At 33.6% G+C, this 21,202-nt stretch overlaps 1 protein-coding gene and 1 long non-coding RNA gene across 5 annotated transcripts in view; one reads left to right on the forward strand and one right to left on the reverse strand.

The window, feature by feature from the left end:
- Nucleotides 1–21,202, reverse strand: part of LOC149491498 (uncharacterized) — a 151,459-nt gene that overhangs the window by 58,321 nt on the left and 71,936 nt on the right. The window lies entirely within an intron of this gene.
- Nucleotides 1,608–18,968, forward strand: LOC149491501 (uncharacterized). Of its 4 annotated transcripts, none has more exons than XM_089697603.1 (17): nucleotides 1,608–1,727; nucleotides 2,164–2,292; nucleotides 2,654–2,781; nucleotides 5,059–5,211; nucleotides 5,896–5,994; nucleotides 6,146–6,219; nucleotides 6,546–6,715; nucleotides 7,213–7,349; nucleotides 7,743–7,893; nucleotides 8,531–8,697; nucleotides 9,073–9,209; nucleotides 10,137–10,254; nucleotides 11,667–11,783; nucleotides 13,242–13,443; nucleotides 14,202–14,353; nucleotides 15,523–15,659; nucleotides 15,815–18,968. In XM_089697603.1, exons 2-16 carry the CDS (start codon nucleotides 2,190–2,192, stop codon nucleotides 15,646–15,648), a joined length of 2,034 nt encoding a protein of 677 aa, XP_089553729.1. In that variant the 5' UTR covers nucleotides 1,608–1,727; nucleotides 2,164–2,189; the 3' UTR covers nucleotides 15,649–15,659; nucleotides 15,815–18,968. The 4 variants fall into 4 exon arrangements, with proteins under 4 accessions (XP_089553729.1, XP_089553718.1, XP_089553734.1 ...); XM_089697592.1 differs by having other exon boundaries at nucleotides 15,523–15,654; nucleotides 15,808–18,968; XM_089697608.1 differs by having other exon boundaries at nucleotides 5,059–5,202; nucleotides 15,523–15,654; nucleotides 15,808–18,968.

Raw genomic sequence — 21,202 nt, forward strand, 5'->3', positions numbered from 1 at the left:
TGTTGTTTGTTCGTAATACGGCGTCCGTCTTTTTTTATACGTCCATGGTTAAAATAAAGATGCCTACCTAGATTTTGAATAAGGTAAAATACAGTAATAAAAGGTAGGTAAGTATAAATAATAATGACTTGAATTAAAATCTATCTTGTTTCCGTCTGTCTGTATCTAGTATATAACAAACCAAAGAAATTTTGTAAAAAATTAGAAAGTAAAGGCACGGATTATAAGTATAATAATATGAGCACGGAATATGAGTACATAATATAATAGTAATACCACAGTATTACCATATTTCTAGGAAAATATTGTAATACTGTGGTACTACGTAGTAAAGGTACCTATTACCTAGGATAAAATGAAACACACCAAAGTATTTAGTAGGTACAACAATTATTATTAATTATTATACTAAATTAGATAACAATAATTATTATGCTCAAAGACCGAAAACGTAGGAACATTGAACAAAAAAACGTCTCACAAGTCATACCAACGCGAACGCCTCAAATGACAAATATTATCATCACCAAATTCGTGTTATGACATACTAGGCGCTCCGCGCGGTTTCACCCCCGTGGCTCCTCTCCTGTTGGTCGTAGCGTGATGGTATATAGCCTATAGCCTTCCTCGATAAATGAGCTATATAACACCGAAAGAATTTTTCATATCGAACCAGTAGTTCCCGAGATTAGCGCGTTCAAACAAACAAACAAACTCTTCAGCTTTATAATATTAGTATAGATTATGTATATGGCACCAATGAAAGGCTCATAGCGCATTTCTGTCTTATTTCTGTGGCATTGAAGAAAAGCCACGCTATGACGGTCAATCATATAAAATTCATAACAAAAAACATTCCACAGTTACTTCACAGACTTTTAGGTACGGAACCACGGAACAATAAAATCGCAAGATTAGCGCATGATCTAAGGCTTACGCTTGGCTTACGCCTTACGCACTTACTTGCTCTGTGCTTACGCACCACGAAATAAGTCCCGTGGACGCGACGCTGTCAGAACCAAAAACAGTGTTGCTAGTAATATTGCCCGGAGGATTGAGTTCGGAAAAATCTGTGGGAAAAATATATTCAAAAAAAGGTTAAAGGAAACTATTATAAAATACAGTTTCATTGTTTGTACTCATCAATATGTTGATTCAACTTTATTGCTAAACAAAACATGTTTTCAAGCGAGACTCAATCATAATGTAATTTTCTTAAAATTTTATTTAAGAGTCTGTAACATAGAAATTTTTTTAATGATACATTATTTTATTCTACATGTGCATCTACCGATTCTACTTAAGTATATTATTTTTTTAAATAATTAAGACACATTAATTAAACGCAATTTTAGGTTTAAAATATTGATATAAACTAAAAACTGTACATATTATTTAATATGCAGATAATTTATTTTTATTAAGATAAGTTTCGTTTTTTTACGAATGATTGAAAATGTTATGTATCTAAATATAAATTCTATTGAAATAAAATCATTTAAAGCATGCATTTTTTCATCTGTAGCATGCGCAGTATGTTCAAAGTCGTAATGACGAGAAATCAATACATATTCATTATTGCAGATGGCAACACTAATATTTTAATGAGCGTAATGACTGGTTGACTGTTCATTAGTTCTCGTGGCGGCCATTACAGCGTCACAATCGCAAAAAATTGACTGGAACGCCCTCGTTGAGAAAATTTAGAAGCTTCCTCTCATATTCAGGTATTAACTATTTTATTATTAAAATATCAATTAAGTGTAGTAAGAAGGCAGATACAACTATTTAAACAAAAAACGGGGAATTTAGTTGTATCTTTAAGATCATAGTGCATGTGGAATTGAATGTCTTTCCTTTCGTAATTATCTATTTAACGCTGACGACAGCGCCGTCTGTGATCTTTTACTAGTTTTGTTACTCAGTGTATGGCGGTAATTTGTTGCTGATTACCTGGTTACGATTTCAAAAGGTATATTTCTAAAATATATAAAATCGACAAATTGTGTAGTAAGGCTTGAATAAACCATGTTACAATAAGATGGCGGACGGTATCTATTGGTGTTATGTTAAAGCGTTCTAAAGAGAATTAGTGCAAAGTGAAACATTTGTGTATGTGTATTCGTGTTGGTGTTTGAGAGTAAAACTTTGGAAAATTTATAGATACACAATATCAGTTGGCTGTTACCATGCCGCCCCCGGATGAGGACGTTATGAAGGGCAAGGAGGCCTTACTTCAAACCTACTTGTCTTCTTTGGACCAACATGCCCAGGATGCTTCAGTACTTACAGGTAATGAAATACCCATCTTATTCTTGCAAATTACTATGTTTTATGATAGACGAGCCTCGCCCACTTTGTCTCAAATTTAATAAATCATATACTAAAACCATACTCTTGAATCACTCTAGATCTATTAAAAAAACCGCAACGAAATTCGTAGTTTTATAGATTTAAAAATACAAAGAGACATAGGGACAGAGAAAGCGACTTTGTTTTTAAATACTATGTAGTGATAGTATCAATAAGGTAACAAGGTAATCGTGCATAGATTTTGTGAATATTTCTTGCCTTTGTTGTTAGACTAGGTACTTCGCATTTTGTTAATAGCTAAGGTAAAATTAAGTTTCATTTTGAAACCACTGATTGGTAGGAAATACAGATGAAGAACAAGACTCAACTGTAACATACTTTGTGGATGAAGAAGGCCGGTATTATTACCAGCCATCGGGAGACAATGAGAATCTTGTCTCTATACCCACTGCAAACGAAAATGAGGAGGTGAGTTTCTTATAAAATTATAATCTATAATATAAAAATGAATCCCAAAATGTGTTGTAAGCGCATAACTTGAGAATGGCTGAACCGATTTCGTTAATTCTTTTTTTATTATATTCCTTGAAGTACGAGGATGGTTCTTACGTAGAGAAAACGTAAATATGTACTACGGGCGAAGGCGGGGCGGACTGCTAGTAGGTACATATTAATTACACTAATATAGTAATTGTAAAGATGTTTTTTTCTTTGTTTGTTTTGAATAGCCTCCAATAGTGCAAATTTTAATGATTTTTTCACTAATAGAAAGTTACATTATTAGGAAGTAAAGGGCTTCATTTTATTTATATCATTGGTCAGCCCCAACACAGTTGTAAAGAGAGCATAGTAATATAATAAAGGGTATGTTAGTTTCAAATGAACATTGATATTATTCTTTACTTATCTTTCACACCAGTACTACATGCAGTTCTTAGGACAACCATAAAATTATATTTAACAATAAAGCCTAATGATCTCTAATCTGGACTTCCATATAAAAACAATCTATACAATATATAGCTTGGTTAATGACATGCCATTGTCAGAAAATGGATAACTCTTTTTATTAGTTTATTAGGATAACAAGCTTTTGGAATAAAAGTTATTACTGCCATTGTTAGACTACTAATACATACTAATACAATAGAGTCAAATATTCTGACCACCTTTTTTAATCCTATACAAAATTCTGTTATCTTTAATTGTTGAATAGAAAAAACAATTTCTATACTAAACAATGTATAAAGTTTATTGCTTATTTCATCTTTATAACTTATGACTATAATAGGAACTGTAAGTTATCTTATCTTAGCCATATAGTTCTCAGTTGAAAGCTTTCAGAACCAACACCATCTTGTTTTTCATGTCTCATTTGCATAATGTAATTCTTTGAATATCCAACTAGTTGCTTCTTTTAACAAATATATATCCTCATTAGCAGCCAATCTATAATCCTTGTTTACTAAAAACCTGTACATCTATCTTCATATTCAAGCCTTCAATATTATGAGATATTTCACCATGGTAATAATTCATATAAAAAAAAAACAATAAGTCACCGTCAAATAATTATCAATACTTAACCAAAATTTTAATGGGATACATTGTAGGCACTAATAAAATAAAAAAGAATTATTGGTCCCCCAGCCTAACGTTCGAAGGTAACAAAGCAAAAAAAGACAGTTTAATTAAAAATCAGAAAAAACTCTTTCCCTTTTTTGAAATAAATTAAAAAATAGCCTGTCAGTTTAACCTCCTGACTACATCCACACACTCATCTATATTTTATAATATAACAAAGTAAGATTAAATTTGAATGAAAATAATGTTTGTTTAAAAAGTATGTACATATTATGTTCTTTGTTTATACTTGTGAAGATAATAATATAACTTATGCTGATGTATTCAATTAAAGTAATATTTATTATCAAATATAAAACATCCTGTCACCATCATTGTAGGATTACATTTCATTTAGAATAGTCTTTGTTTATACTTTTGTGGAGTAAATAATATGACTTGAATGAAGATAGATGATGCTTAGTTGTTAATAATAGTAGAGGATTTAATTTCAATTAAAATTATTATTTAACAAATGTCTACAAACATATAAAACTCCCTACATGATACATCATTATTCTGGGATTAGATTTCATTTAAAATAATCTTTTAAGAAAACTATAGTATCTGTTCATTGTTTATTTATTGTTAATTTTCTTAGTAGAGGGTTTAATGGCAATTAAAAAAAAAGTTGTTACTAGACATACAAACATCCATACATTTGTCTTCACAAGCCTTTGTTTATACTTGCGAAGATAGTTTTATAATAACTTGTGAAGATGGAAGTTTGTATGTTGTTTATAATGCTGGCAGAGGATTGGATTTCAAAACTATCAACCATAATTTAATCATAAACAATTAATAGAAGGAAATAAACCAACAACTTAAACATCCTCACAACCCTTTTTGTAGAAGATAGCATAAAATTATGAGTTTTTATTTATGTTGTTACTAGCTGTATTCTGATGTTATAGCCTATGTGTGATCTGATGACCGTGTTCTGAACCGATATTCTTGTAAAGTTAAAAAAACCTCAATACATCCATCCATCCATAATACATAGTAATATTAGTACGATTATGGGAAATAGGATTTCATTCAAACTGATCTTTGTAAACATTTATACATCGCAAGTGTTTTCGTATAACATTACAAAGGTTTTGAATGAAAATAATCTTCTAGATAACGGAGGAAACACAACTGCTGGTGGAGGGGGAGAACTATCAAACTGTCACAATTGTACCGTCGGAAACAGGGTCCGGAGAAGTCAGTTATGTACTTGTTGTACAAGATGAGCATAAACCACTCGTTAACATTGATATAAAGGTTGATCAGGTAATTTTTAGATACGCGTGGCCTGCTTGCTTCGGTTGTGGTTTATACTGCTTGTTCTTTGTTAGTTTTATATTATCAGGTTGGGTTTGGATAAGAAACACATTATACTTGAACAATTTAACCCCTTTTTACTGTTTCATACTTTACGAAACATAAAAATTACATTCTTCATTATGAGAATTTATTTTGCCTGTTTGTTTTCAAGTTAATAAAGTCAATTAGATTGTGAAATCATATGTTAAAACTAAGCCAGTCAGCTAACTAAACATATTTTTAAACTACCAGATTATTTTTTAGTTTTCGTAATTCTTTTTTTAATTTTTTTTTATAATTAGATACAGGAAATGGTATTACTTAATAACTCAGGCCCCGGAATCACAGACACAGTAGAAAAATCTATTGTGTCGTGGACCGATCGGGCAGTTCGGGGCTCAATGGGTTAAGCAACTCTGTTTTATTGAAAATAGTTTTTGTATGGATACTGTCAACTGTCACCAATGTATTTACCATTAAGGTATGGGGCGCCTCAACCTGTTTGTTACTTCATTCAAATGTAATAATTAAAAAACCAATAGCAGTATCAAGTTCTTTTTTATTTTTTGATTTATTTGCTTATAATTTGCTAGCGCTTATAAATAAATGTATTTCTCTGTTATATCACACTATAACTATTAATGTGTTTAGGTGGAGAAAGGTAATAACGATGTTTATAAATTCGATGAAGAAGATGAAGAGGCTCCACAGGAGAATAGTCAAGAGAGTACAGCTGAAGCTGCTCTCAAGGTATTCATTCACTATTTTAATTTGTATTGTAAATTATTCGCTTTGTTTGTGCCTTCTCATGAAAGATGGGTAATGCCTTTATTTTAATAACAAATGATGATAAGTTTAGTTAAAAACGGAATACTAATGATATTTTTTTCTTTGTTTGTAGCCAAAGCAAAGACGCTCCAAATATGTAAGACCACATTTCACATGCACGTTTTGTAACTATGTGAGTCACAGGAGGTTAGTATCAATAGTTTATTATGTCCTAGTAATAGAGTATTTTGTTAATCAATTATTAAAGAAAATCTTTAAAAGAATATTATTAAAGTGAAACTTTTATTACATCGTCTCAAACTTTTTGGTCTGTGTAGCGCATGTCGCGTGACGGTCGGCTGCCGAGTAGGTATATAAAGCAGTGTTCGGAGTCATTATCGTACAAATACGATAATTTTGTGCCTAAGTTTCACTTTACCCGTGGTTTCATAAAACCACACAACATTTTTTTTTTATTATTGAAAATCTATACTGTTTACAACTCACATATTAAACTATACAATACATTTCAGGTACCTCCTGCTCCGCCACATGAAGTCGCACTCCGACGAAAGGCCACACAAATGCACGGTTTGCGAGAGGGGCTTCAAGACTGTTACCTCGCTACAGAATCATATGAACATGCACAATGGTGTGAAGCCGCACGTCTGCAAGTACTGCAGTAGTCCCTTCACTACTTCAGGTATAACTTTTTACTTATGTTTTTAAATTATGTATAGATATAATATACTCATCAAGATAATAAACAGTTGAGGTGTGACCAGTGTCTCAACTGCCGAAGCTAAGTGAGTTTTTTAAATTATATTACTTACTAGCTTTCCACCCGCAGCTTAGCCCGCGCTGTCAAAGAAAAACCCGCATAGTTCCCGTTCCCGTGGGATTTCCGAGATAAAACCTATCCTATTTCCTGGGATAAAAAGTAGCCTATGTCCTTTCTCGGATATCAAAATATCTCTATACCAAATTTCATGCAAATTGGTTCAGTAGTTAAGGCGTGATTGAGTAACAGACAGACAGAGTTACTTTCGCATTTATAATATTAAGTATAGATTTTAATAATGTGTGTCCTTTTCTTTTTATATTATGTATTATTATTTGTTATGGTATATAAAATTGTTAAATAGTAAAAAAATAATGTTTTTCACTACAAATAAACTTTACGTATGTGATTGGCAACAGGTGAGCTAGTGAGACACGTGCGCTACAGACACACGCACGAAAAGCCGCACCGCTGCACCGAGTGCGACTACGCGTCCGTGGAGCTGTCCAAACTGAGGCGGCATGTTCGCTGCCACACCGGGGAGCGGCCCTATCAAGTTAGTTCATTTAATTTTGCCATGTTTTATACATGTATCTACTGTAATATACAGGGTGTAATCGTTAAGTTTGCACAGGCGATTATTCCGTAACTATAACAGATATCAAAAAACTTTACTGATATCGAAAGTACTTAACCTAATGAGTAAAATGGCCATAATAATTTTTTAAAAATAAAACGAGAAATGTCCAAAAATGTTACACTAAACGCTCCCATACATTTTGTATTAATAGCAGATTTAATAAATAATTTTTCCGAATATAAATATTATATTATTTAAAAAAAAATAATTTTTCAAATCGGACCAGTAGTTTCTGAGAATAGCGCACATTTACAAACTATTCACCTTTATAATATTAGTATATATTGTAATCACGAGACCATTTCCCAGTGCCCGAACTGCACGTACGCGTCGCCGGACACGTTCAAGCTGAAGCGTCACTTGCGCACGCACACGGGCGAGAAGCCGTACAAGTGTGAGCACTGCAACATGTGCTTCACGCAGTCCAACTCGCTGAAGGCGCACAAACTGATACATAACGGTGAGTTATGTAGTAGTGTACCCATAAAGATTGACATGTTGACTGTTTTTGCATATAGATATTACTAGTAAAGTATTAGGTTAATAAATATAATGGCAACTCAATAAGGTCGTGTGACACATTCTATTCTATCGCTCGTGTGATGCCGACATGCCTTTGAGTTCAACGGTTAATATTTCATTTTTCGACTGGTTTTATTCAAATTGTAAAGGCAAGGTTTTATTCGAAAAAATTCTGGGCCTTCTATTTGCTTTTTGAAATAGAACGAAGCGAAAATGGTGCCATAACAGCTCCATTACTAAGTTACCATTCAAAAAAAAAAATTGGTTGTTTGTAAAGTAGGTTTACGATCGAGATGTTTACGTGATAACGTCTTATTGGTGGCAGCGCTCGAGATGAGACGGGAGATCGGTCCGTCTCCGTTATACCTGCGATCGCGCTCGTGAGGTTTTGGTGTGACACAAGTTTCTGAACATGTCACCCGACTAAAACGATTTTAAAAACGTTATCACGTTAAAAATTCTTGCCGTTCTATTTGCTTTTTGAAGTAGAACAATGGGGAAATGGTGCCATAACAGCTCCATTAATAGGTGACCATTCCAAAAAAAAGTAATAATTCATAATGTCCATACAACAGTGGCGGAGAAGCCAGTGTTCGCATGCGAGCTGTGCCCCGCCAAGTGCGGCCGCAAGACGGACCTGCGCATCCACGTGCAAAAGCTGCACACGTCCGACAAGCCGCTCAAGTGCAAGCGCTGCGGCAAGACCTTCCCCGACCGCTACTCGTGCAAGATGCACAACAAGGTGAGCTCTTGTGCTATTATACAAAAAAAAGAATTAATGAAATCGGTTCAGCCGTTCGTGAGTTGTGCGCTTACCAACAAATTTTGTTATTAATTTTTATATTATGCTAGCTGCGCTGCGCGGTTTCACCGTTGGTTTTAGCGTGATCATATTTATAGCCTATAGCGCTCCTCGATAAATGGTCTATCTAACACCGAAATAATTTTTCAAATCAGACCAGTAGTTTCTGAGATTACTTTAGTAACATTTGTGTAAGTTACAGAGAATGTTTCTGTAACAAGCAGATACACATCTATAGGCACAAAATTCATTTTGTTTTATATATAAAAGCATAACAAAATGTTCTATCTTCTAACAATATACATTTGAAAACAGACGCACGAAGGCGAGAAGTGCTATAAGTGCGACCTGTGCCCTTACGCCTCGACCACGCTGCGCCACCTCAAGTCGCACATGCTCAAGCACACAGACGAGAAGCCCTTCGTGTGCGACCAGTGCAACCAGTCCTTTAGGTAATGTATAAATAAATAAAATAAATAAATAAATAAAACAAATAAATAAATAAAACAAATAAATATTTATTTTGCCAAAAACATTAACTTTACAAAAATATGTACGCTGACTCTTGAACTAGAGTAACTCTGTGTCTCAATAAATGTACATATATGAGAAAAGAAAGAAAAATATAATACTTTATTCCACCGGGAACACACATACAGAGTCTAATATTTAATTTAAACGAGGTTAATCTGAAATTTATTACCAGATGGTCTTTTTTAACGAAAATTATACATACACAAAATTATGCACAAAAGTTAGAAAAGCTTCAACAATTTTCATGCTTTAAATTCAGTTACCAATCGGGCAATTTGGAAATGTATTTTCCACATAAAAATTATCAATGTATTTAGTTACTTAACAGCACATTTTAGCTACTAAGCTACTTAACTAATCAAGCAACATTTTAGCTACTTAGTTACTTAACTAATCAAGCAACATATTAGCTTCTTAACTAATCAAGCAACATTTTACTTACTTAGCTACTTAACTAATCAAGCAACATTTTACTTACTTAGCTACTTAACTAATCAAGCAACATTTTACTTACTTAGCTACTTAACTAATCAAGCAACATTTTACTTACTTAGCTACTTAACTAATCAAGCAACATTTTACTTACTTAGCTACTTAACTAATCAAGCAACATTTTACTTACTTAGCTACTTAACTAATCAAGCAACATTTTACTTACTTAGCTACTTAACTAATCAAGCAACATTTTACTTAGCTACTTAACTAATCAAGCAACAATTTAGCTACTTTATTAATCGAGCAACATTTTAGCTACCTTAACTAATTAAAATGTTACCTTGTTTACGTTACGTTATTTGTTTGTGTGTTCTTACCTCATCAAATCATTAACCAAACAACACTCATAGGCAGAAACAACTGCTCCGGCGGCACCAGAACCTCTACCACAACCCGAACTACACTCCAAAGCCGCCAAAAGAGAAACAGCACACGTGCCACGAGTGCAAGCGAACCTTCGCACACAAGGTATGTATTGACAAATGAAGCGCTTTTCAATCCTTGGTTAAAATCTATATACATATATAAAACTCAATGGTGACTGATATAGTGATCTATCAACGCACAGCCCAAACCACTGGACGTATCGGGCTGAAATTTGGCATGCAGGTAGATGTTAGGACGTAGGCATCCGCTAAGAAAGGATTTCTCGAAATTCTTGCGGGAACGGGGAAAAACGGGGATGCACGTACAAAGTCGTGGGCGGAAGCTAGTCACTACATAGTATAAAACAAAGTCGCATTCTCTGTCCCTATTTCCCTATGTCCCTATGTCCCTTTGTACGCTTAAATCTTTGAAACTACGCAACGGATTTTGATCCGGTTTTTTTAAATAGATAAGAGTGATTCAAGAGGAAGGTTTATATGTATAATAAGATCCATTAAATAGTGGAGAAGTACTGTTATTTTTGAGGTTTCTAATGTGATGTCGTAAAAAATTACATTTTTTCCGCTTACATTGCAAACGCAGGCTGAACCCTACGAGTTTTATCAAAATAATGTACTAAGTATTATACACATTGAAAAGGTCTACAGAAAAGTCCGCGATGGTATATATCTATCTCTTATGGATAACCCACAATAACTTTTTTTTGTCATTTACTTTTTACGACAAATAATGGCTAATTTTCGATGCTATTTTAACCAATACAGCATTAATCCTTAACCAATTAAATACCTTGAATACATTGTTCATTTAATATAGATCTATATGGCCCTTTACACCGTATGATTTAAGTGAATATTTTCGAAGATATTACAGATTTAAAAATTGCGGGACGTAGCGTTTGCGGCGGTACCGGCCGGCCGCCCGGCCACAGATTAGAGAATAGTTACTTAGGCCCGGCTATCTATTTTATACCCGTACGAAGCCGGAGCGGGCTGCTATTTTTTTATATACAACGTTCACAGTTTTTCTGTAGTGTATTTAGTATCAGCATTGCACCCGTGCGAAGCCGGGGCGGGTCGCTAGTTTATCAATAAAGTATTACACAATATATAAAAATGTCCTTTGTAAATGGGATAGGCAGTGAAACATGAATACAACATATAAACAGTTGTTTAATATGTTATTCAACGGATAAGTTTTAACCAAGCATTGAAAAATCAATCTCAAGTTACATTTAAATTTGCATGCTGTTAAATGATGGCTGAACATGCTGTTATACTAAATAAAATAATTGGTTGTCTGTAAAGTCGGTTTACTGACGATAGTTGAACGTGACAACGATTGTGCTTCTTTGTCGCTTGTTCCGCGCTCTCGCTTGCACATAGAACGCCTCAGAGCGAGGTAACGCCGCATGAGTCATGTTTTTTCTTGCGTGCAGCCGGCTATATCGAATTATAAGACGTTGTGACGTTAAATAAATAAATTAATTGCAGGGCAATCTGATCCGGCACCTGGCTACACACGACCCGGAGTCTGGGTACCACGAGCAAGCGCTGGCGCTGAAACTCGGCAGGCAAAAGAAGGTCAAGATCGTGGACGGACAGGTTGTGGTGCGTATACTACCTATTCTTAATTCTCCTATTTAAAAGACACTTTAGACAATAATTATTTGAGTTTTTTCGCCTGAAAAGATAATCTTGGTCCTAAGCCGTCTAACTGCCTTATGCCCGTTTTCACCAACGATCCGTAAAATTTAAGTGTCACCTAAGTCAATTTAAGGGATACCTAACGTAAAATTTGCTTTCACCGACACCTAAATCGTTAGGTAGCTCTTAAAATTTAGGGGGTGAATATTTGTGACCCCGTTCTTGTTTATTATTTTTAAAAGTTGCAATGCGAATTTTCTTTTGACTTGATTTAATTTACTTATGCTATCGAAATAATATTTTTTTTACTGCTGTGCAAGTTTTTCTGGGTTTCTGATTTTAATGGCAAAATTATGCATACATTGACAATTCTACAGTTAAGCTGACTGGCTAAAATTATGCGAATTTTCTATTTTTAGTGGTTATTTTTTGTGTTTTACGTCATTAAAACAGAGTACATATAGATATCCATACTAATATTATAAATGCGAAAGTAACTCTGTCTGTCTGTCTGTTACTCAATCACGCCTAAACTACTGAACCAATTTTCATGAAATTTGGTATGGAGATATTTTGATACTCGAGAAAGGACATAGGCTACTTTTTATCCCGGGAAAATGATGCAATCCCGGAAATCCCACGGAAACGGGAACTATGCGGGTTTTTCTTTGGCTGCGCGGGCGAAGCCGCGGACGGAAACCTAGTATTTATATAATATTTATTTCTATTACAAACAGGTCATTTTCACCTGAAGAACAACTGAATGGATTTTTTAAAGTTTTTTGTTTGTTAGATTTGTATCTGCTTGGATTAGATAACAATTGTAAAAATCGTGAATAATTTATAAAAACGTAACCACCTGGGCGGAGTATGAACAAACGGCTAGTAATAAATAATAACAGACTCGAAAAATATCTTCATTCAATAGCACAGCACTCTCAATACATAATAACAAAGTAGCCACTAGCGAATGTCTTAAACACCGCACTGCGAAAACTTTCAAATTTATTTGCACTTCACCTGCGCTTAAGCAGTTTCAAAACACATTAACCCATTAAACCAGCAACCAGCGATTAACCAAACTATGAACAGATGTATCTAACTATACAAGTTTCCCATACAAAAACTATGATTTACTTGACTTAGTGTCTTTTGACCCCTATGACAGAGCGTCCACAGTGCGCCGTCATCTCAATACAAAAATTGGTTGTCTGTTAAGTCTGTTTACTGACGATAGTTGAACGTGACAACGTCCGATTATGTTTCTTTGTCACTCGTTCCGCGATCTCGCTTGCACTTCAAGCCTTACATGGAACGCATCAGAGCGAGGTGACGCCGCATGAGTCATGTTTTTTCGTGCGTGCAGCCGGCTCTATCAAATTATACGTTTAATCCACTAACAATAAAATGATAATCAAACAGGTCCCCGAACAAGGAGAGCAGCGTGGGCAGTCGGACATAGTGAAGTTGGAGTTGTCGAACAGTGACCTGCAGCGGGGCGAGCTGGTGACCGTGGCCGATGGCGAGGGCCAGCAGTACGTTGTGCTGGAGGTGATCCAGCTGGAGGACGGCTCGGAGCAGCAGGTGGCCGTGGTGGCGCCGGACTTTATGGACGAGCACCAAGGTATAATATCTCCTTAGAGCGGCCGTACACGGGCAAAAACATGTTTGCGTTTTAGGCGCGGGACATATACAAGAAATAATTTTGGAAAGGCGGCGCAACCTTGGCACAACCGTGGCGTGCCGTCTCGACGCCTGTCCAAAATTCTTTCATACAAAATGTATAAGAAGGACGTGGTGCAAAACAGATTCAAGAGGTGCGCTTATGGCACGCCCGCGCCCGCGCCGCGCCCGCGCCTTAAATGTAAGATTTGTTTGAATGGGTGCTTTTATAATTTGCTGTTTCACGGCACGGCACGATATTACCGTGGACGAGATAGAAGTTTTGTGGCAGTGGACGGCATGCCGTGCCGTAGGGTGATTTTATAATTCGAGGCCGCCGCCGGCGCCGCCCTGCCTCCCGCGCCTCTTGGCTACGCACGCACACATACAAATTTCTTGTACGCCCACACTACACTATCAACAATGCCGCGACGATTTGATAGGGAGCGCAGTATGCTACGGCAACGGCACGGTAGATCGTTGCCGTTCACGTGGACGGTAAATTAAAAGCGTTTGCATACAAATGCATACATTTTGCTTTCCTAATTTACCGTGACGATAAAAACGTGCCGTACCGTGCCGTGCAACAGTAAATTATAAAAGCACCCATTGATTCAAAGCTTTCAGTAACTCTCACATTATAAAATTGCACTAGGAAAAATGTCTCTTTTTTATGCTATAATACAATCAACAAGTATTAATCTATGTGTATTCTTGTAGAAGAAGAAGTAGAGGAGGAAGAGGAAGAGGAGGAGGAGGACGAGGAAGCGCTTGAGAAGCAGCGCGAGGTGATCTACGAGACGAAGATGAGACAGAAGATGCAGCGCGACATCAAGGTGGAGAGGGACGTCGATACCTGCTTCGGGTTTGATGTGAGAACACACTTGATATAACTAACTAGCTGTGCCCTGCGGTTTCACCCGCTCTTGTTGGTCCTAACGTGATGATATAATTATAGCCTACTAGCTTTCCACCCGCGGCATCGCCCGCGCAGTCAAAGAAAAACCCGCATAGTTCCCGTGGGATTTCTAGGATAAAACCTATCCTATGTCCTTTCTCGGGTATCAAAGTATCTCTATACCAAATTTCATACAAATTGGTTCAGTAGTTAAGGCGTGATTGAGTAACAGACAGACAGACAGAGTTACTTTCGCATTTATAATATTAGTATCGATAACCTTCCTCGATAAATGGGCTATCTAATACGGAAATAATTTTTCAAATCGGACCAGTAGTTCCTGAGATTAGCGCGTTCAAACAAACCAACCAAAAAAAAAACGTACAGCCAAATTGAGAAGCTCCCCCTTTTTTTATGTCGGTTGAAAAATAATCAATATGTAGTAATTCAGTAAAATTATAATCTTACTATGACAATAAGAGGTAGCGCGCACGAGCAACTTTGTCTCCGCAACTATTTTGTCTCCGCGACTATTTTGTCTCTCCCACCTATGGGCTAGTATGAAAGTGCGCGCACGTAGCGACGCAACTCCCCATACAAATTGATGGGAGAGACAAAATAGTTGCGGAGACAAAGTTGCTCGTGCGCGCTAGCTCTAAAATAATAATGTGCATTACGCCTCCTTGCAAGTATTGGTCACCATTCCTTATTGCAAAGTATATACATCTATTTTATACAAACAATAAGTTATAGTTTGTATCGTTACTTGTATAAAGGTGATGGTCCAAAAAAAACCCAGAGTCGATTTAGACAAATTGGGTATCAATGGCTTTATTATATTACACAATTTACCCCACCGAAAAATTAATGCCCATATCCATGGGGTATGAGAGTTATAGGCTAACAAAGTATATATAACTTGTTATTTTTACCAGTTTTTACAAAAGCAGTATACTATTAAACCATCCATCAGCCGAAGGACGTCCACTGCTGGACATAGGCCTCCCCCAAGGTTTTCCACCGCGATCGGTCCTGTGCCAGCCGTATCCAGCGGCTTTTTTTTTGTCTAAATCGACTCTGGGTTTTTGGTCCATACATTTTTGGACCATCACCTTTTCACTAATATACTGCTCTATCCCGCAGGAGGAGGACGAGGAGGAGATGGAGCAAGAGCAGGAGGAGGAGATGGAGCAGGAGGATCAGGAGGAGCAGGACGAGCAGGACGATGACGTCACGTACAACGAGCGACTCGTGTTGCAGCTCGTGTAAACTGAGGTTAGCTATCTATATCCTACTGTAATATTATAAAGGCGAAAGTTTGTGAGGATGTATGTGCGTGTTTGTTACTCTTTCACGTAAATACTACTGAACCGATTTGATATATGTACTAGTTTCCTAATTATTTATTTTATTTTTTTATTTCCACAGTTAACACCAAACATCTTGCGATATTCAGTCCTGAAAATCCAGCTCCGCGAGGAACGAACACAATGATGCATAGTAATATATATATTAGTGAAATGATTAATCTAATTATGGAAATGATGGTAAAAATGAAAATAGTATATGTGGTGAATGTATATTTTATGGTTTTAAACTTTTAAGAGCCAGTTTCATAACTAGCGGATACACCCGCTGATAGTCTATCTAAAACAAGTGACTAATATGATAATATCCATATTATAACTGTCAGTTTAACTGACAGATAAGCGGAATATCTGCAAGTTATGAAACTGGCGAATGTTTAAAAGTAGAAGTATTGTCGTAAAAAGGATTTTGATGTCTCCCCTACCAAATACAAGACTATGTGTTGTGATAATCGCGATCTTAAATAATTGTATACATTTTTGTTTATGTTGCAATTAAAAATCCATATTGAATTATGCTTAATCTGAGACAATATAATACGTTTTAATTATGAATGTAATATTTAAAGTGTTTATGTGTGTAATATTTTATTTGTGCATTTATTGAGGCTTCTAAAGAATACGTATATATTATTGAAACGAAAAAATCTGATTGATTTCGATCACGGTATTAATTTTTTTATAGTACGCATTAAACAAAAAAAGGAAAATATATTTTCCTATATGTTATAATTAATTTAAGATAACTTCATTTCAAATTTCGATTATGGCAATATTATTTGTATTTTTCAGATAATAAGTTATATTTTTGGTGTGTATTTAAATTACATTTAACACTTCTATATTAATAGTCGATGACTATAAATTTTTATAGAATGGAAAGTCGATTTCTCTCAACACATTTATATACCACTTAAAACGGAAATCAGATTTATTTTAAAATTGTATGAAATAACAAAAAAAAAAAATGCGATAATCATTCAAATTAAGATAAAGTATATACGTATTGTTTGGAAGTCGTCATAATCGTATATCCCAATATATTTGAGTATAATGTATGTAAATAACCTGTTAATTTAATAGGACTATTGTAAAGTATGTTTAAGTTGTGAAAAATGTAAAAATTAACTGCTTTTTTGCTTTAACGCGTAGTTATTACAATTTAGGTTATACGGCGAAATAATCGACGCTTAAACGTTCACTTGATGTGAATTGTAGTTATTGTGTTTCGAATGATGTTAAGTTTACGTGAACTTCATTCGACTGTTTATTTTACGTTATATTATATATTATACTATAATTATGAATTATACATTTTACACGTCCGTGCATGAGGTTGTGTTCAACCGTTAGGAATCATTTTATTTTTTTATTTTATTATATTATCCTAAAACCAACATTAAAAGTATGCATGTTTTATCTTTTTGATCATTTCTATATGAAAATGCATGGATTCATTTTTAAAAACAAATTGAACGAAAATAGCACTTAGATAGATATTAAATATAGAAAGTTCTGTGTACTTACATGTTTCGGTAACAAGTAAATAGTTTAAAAACAACCATCATGTTTTCTTTTTACCACTTAATAGCAGTACCCGTTAAGAATTTTCGACTCTAGATAATGTTATTCTTATAATATGAATTTGAACCTTATCAAGTTATTAATATTCATAGTGTTCTTACAATTATGTAATTTACTAGTCGTGACTTTTAGAATATCAAACTATTATATAGAAATATGTAACGGTAAGATCCATTTAGATAAATTATGAATTTAGATGTTATAGAATCCAGTCATTTGAATCTTAATTCCGACTTGTAATACATAGATGTAAATATTACTTAAAGCGCGTTTGACATTAAACATCTTGAAACTTAATGTGCACTCTTTAAGTTTTTAAGTTGAATTAGCAAAATTAAGTTATGCACTTATTCCATATACAGATCGCATAGGTGTAAAAGTAACCGATTAGTTAGTTTCATTTACACTTAGTACTTAGGTTTAGATTCGAACGAGAGAAGTAGCGGTAGCGGCGGTAAACGGTAAAACGCATCATTTTTGGTCCAGCTAATTCTCCTATTTTTGATACACTTGTTAATAATTAATTTTGAAATTTATTATTATTATTTAAAGACCTTAATATGTTTATTTCGAAATGAGTTATCTCTAAGTATTGCTTTGTATTTGAGTTTGTCGTGAATAATAAATAAATATTAACATAATCTTTTTCAGGTATCGCTTTAAGAAATTCTTTAAATTTAATTCGACTATTTGTTATTTCCCTATTTCATGTAAAAAACGGATAAAAAATACTTTTTTTTAAATTAGATTCGCACACCCAAATTTATTATACTAATTCCGATCTGAAAAAAGCTCAATTTTCTAACCCCAAAAGATAAAAACCTCATGGTTACACTCCATTACAAAACCAACTAGCTTACCGCGCTCGACTTCACTCTCTTTTCAAAATATTCAATCGTGAAAAAATTATGTTATTATATATATATCTATTAGTAAGAATGTATATAATGTATGTTATATTGATCACTTAGATAGTGAACAAAGTGTATACTTGGCTGAAGAATTGCCAATTAAGACTTTATAATATGTATTGGATTTTAAATATGCTCGATCTATTATATCAAATAGCATCTCTTGATAAATTAAACAAATTTAATAGAACGTCAAGAAAAGTGGATCCAACATCGATTAATAAACAAAATTAAAAATAATAAAATGAATTTTAATAACAAATTCAGGGTAAACCCTTCGAATTAATTGCAAATGAGTTTTGTATGTCTTTAAATAATGTTAAATATTAAAAATAATTATAAACTTGGTAATGTATTCTTTCTCTGAGTTTAATAAACGAATACAATGCAAAAAGACTTTATACTGCTAATTAAGTACTTAATTTAATTGAAAAATAATTCATAGTATGTACTGGTCTAGAGACTCTTGAAATATACCACAGTCATACGATACGTTTCTGCGACAGACTATTTTCGAAAAGGACTCTGTTCTTGTTGTTGTTTAATAAAATGACTGTATTATCGTGGTGAAAGTTCTTAAACTTCCGTAAAGGCACCCATGTTAATTGTATTAAGAATTGAATTTTACACTTACGTAAACTTTTGTTGTATAGTTGTATAGATTACTGCGGAGGTGTCGCCCAGAGAGACGACACCCATATTGATGTGATTAAATAATAAATATGAATTTGTGTTTTATTTATATAACCCAAGCCTTCTCTTTCCTTTATTTTTAATAATACGAGTAACGTCGATAATGTAGTTGTTATTTGTTTCATATGTTTTTAAGTATCAAAGTTGCTATTGTATCACTACATAGTATAAAACAAAGTCGCTTTCTCTGTCCCTATGTCCCTTTGTACGCTTAAATCTTTGAAACTACGCAACGGATTTTGATGCGGTTTGTTTAAACATATAGAGTGATTCAAGAGGAAGGTTTATATAAATATTGCGTACATTTTTTAAACGTAGTCCATAAGTGAATAAATAAAATAGTTATACCATTTTAATTATTTTTTGTTAAATAAAACAACATAAAACATGTAAGAAATTTAATTGATGATATCAAAAAGTTATTACAAAAAGAGATCACATAAAAATAATAATACTGTAAAGTTATGGCACACATAATTGTGATTCTTACCTTTTATCAAAATAACTAAAAATAATTTGAAAAATATTATAATTAAGTAAATCACAAAACAATCAAAGTTGTGCAAGAGATTTTAATTTAACAATCTGATTAGTTAAATAGAAAAATAAGACAACAGAAGTATAGCTGTTTTTAGAAAAATAAAATGTAAGGAGCCAATTAAGAGTGCAATTCCAATATTGCCCCTGCTGCTGCTGTTCGTAGGCGAGTAGCCGGTCTAAGATGTGCTTTAGATTAATAATGAAAATACTCCTGCAGTCTTTCAAATGATTGATATACAAATGTAAATATGTTGTTATAATTATACTTACAAGTATAATTTGATATCTTATTAAATTCCAAATTTAACAATAAATATCAACATTTTCAAATATAATTATAGCAACATTCAAATAATAAACACTGGTTTTGAAAAACATGTGTTATAAGTAGTTTAAATAAACTTTATATTAAAATTGGGACCATACTCAAATATGGTCACAATTTAAGGTACATATTCTGTTTATAAAATAAATCTATAAATAATAAAAAAATCTCACTGCAAAAAAAAAGATGAGCGTCGACCAAGCTACGAAAAATAATAACTTAAAACCCCTTAAAATTGAAAATAAATCCTGATATACGCTCATCCAACTGATTAAATCTTCTAGAAAAATCAACGAGATTATAAAATTAATAAAAAATCAACTTTTTAAGCTTCTTATATAGAAGCATACTTGTAATAAAATAATTTGAATTAGCATACATTTACGGACCAGAAAAATATATTTGTTCAGTTTTACTACAGTAGTACTTAAAATAAATAAATTAAATTTATAAAAAATATACAGGGTGTCCCACTGTTGGTATACTAAGCTCAAAGGAGGTTATAGTTTTGCATTCGCTGAGTACGTAAAAATCGAAGAATTCTTAAAACTCTATTGTACACCCATAACAAACCACCCGCCCAGATTTGCTTGCAGCATGGATTTTCAGGAAAAATTTAGCAAACATTTTTTGATGTCATTTTGTTGTTTAAGTATTATTTTCGTGATCAGTGTATACAAAACTACAAGTCCCTTCGCGCTTAGTATACCAATAGTGGGACATCTGTATAGTTAGTAGTTACTCAAGTGTAATAAATGAAACTTCGGAAAATAAACACATTTTTTCGAATTTTAATTGATTAAATTCGATATTTTGCTCTTTTCTTAGTAAAAAATATAAACTATAATCGCAAAAAAATATAGCAGCTTAACTTAAGTTTCAAATAAATATTATATTTAACAAAAGAACGTACTTCTTTCTCTTTCCATCAAATGGAAATGTTCATAATCAAAACGAGATAGATAGCTTATAAACGTTGTTACATCGATTAAGACTCGTAAAATAGTGCATCTCTCTCTAGTAATAGACAATTCAGTATGCCAGAAAAAGATGGAGAGATTAACTAAATTGAGCCATACTACACTTCCATAAGAGGAATTTAATTATAACTTAAATTTTCTACTTTCCTAAAACTAAAAAAAAAAACATAAATATACATTTCAATGTACTATATTAAACTAAAAATATGCATGCTAAACCTTTTATTCATGCATTAATCAAAAGTAGCTTCATAAATTATTATATAACAAAAACAAAGGCGGAGAGCGAGCGAAGCGAATACGATACGGTATTCGCGAATTAATGATTAAATACATACACCCGTATTTTTTGTGCTACTTTATTTTTAAACAATTATATTGAGATTATGAGTATCTTAAGACTACGCAACTTTTATTATATTA

The sequence above is a fragment of the Colias philodice genome, chromosome 1 (assembly GCF_061535455.1).
Source record: "Colias philodice isolate Cphi_HAF_F1 chromosome 1, ilColPhil1 Martin Lab GWU primary, whole genome shotgun sequence".
NCBI lineage: Eukaryota > Metazoa > Arthropoda > Insecta > Lepidoptera > Pieridae > Colias > Colias philodice.

What these genes read in the sequence shown, in the direction of transcription:
- LOC149491501 (XM_089697603.1), top strand. Translation starts at nt 2,190, where the DNA reads ATGCCGCCCCCGGATGAGGACGTTATGAAGGGCAAGGAGGCCTTACTT. An exon ending in CGTGCAAGATGCACAACAAG is followed by an intron (nt 8,698 to 9,072) that starts GTGAGCTCTTGT and finishes ATTTGAAAACAG; the next exon opens with ACGCACGAAGGCGAGAAGTG. An exon ending in CTTTATGGACGAGCACCAAG is followed by an intron (nt 13,444 to 14,201) that starts GTATAATATCTC and finishes GTATTCTTGTAG; the next exon opens with AAGAAGAAGTAGAGGAGGAA.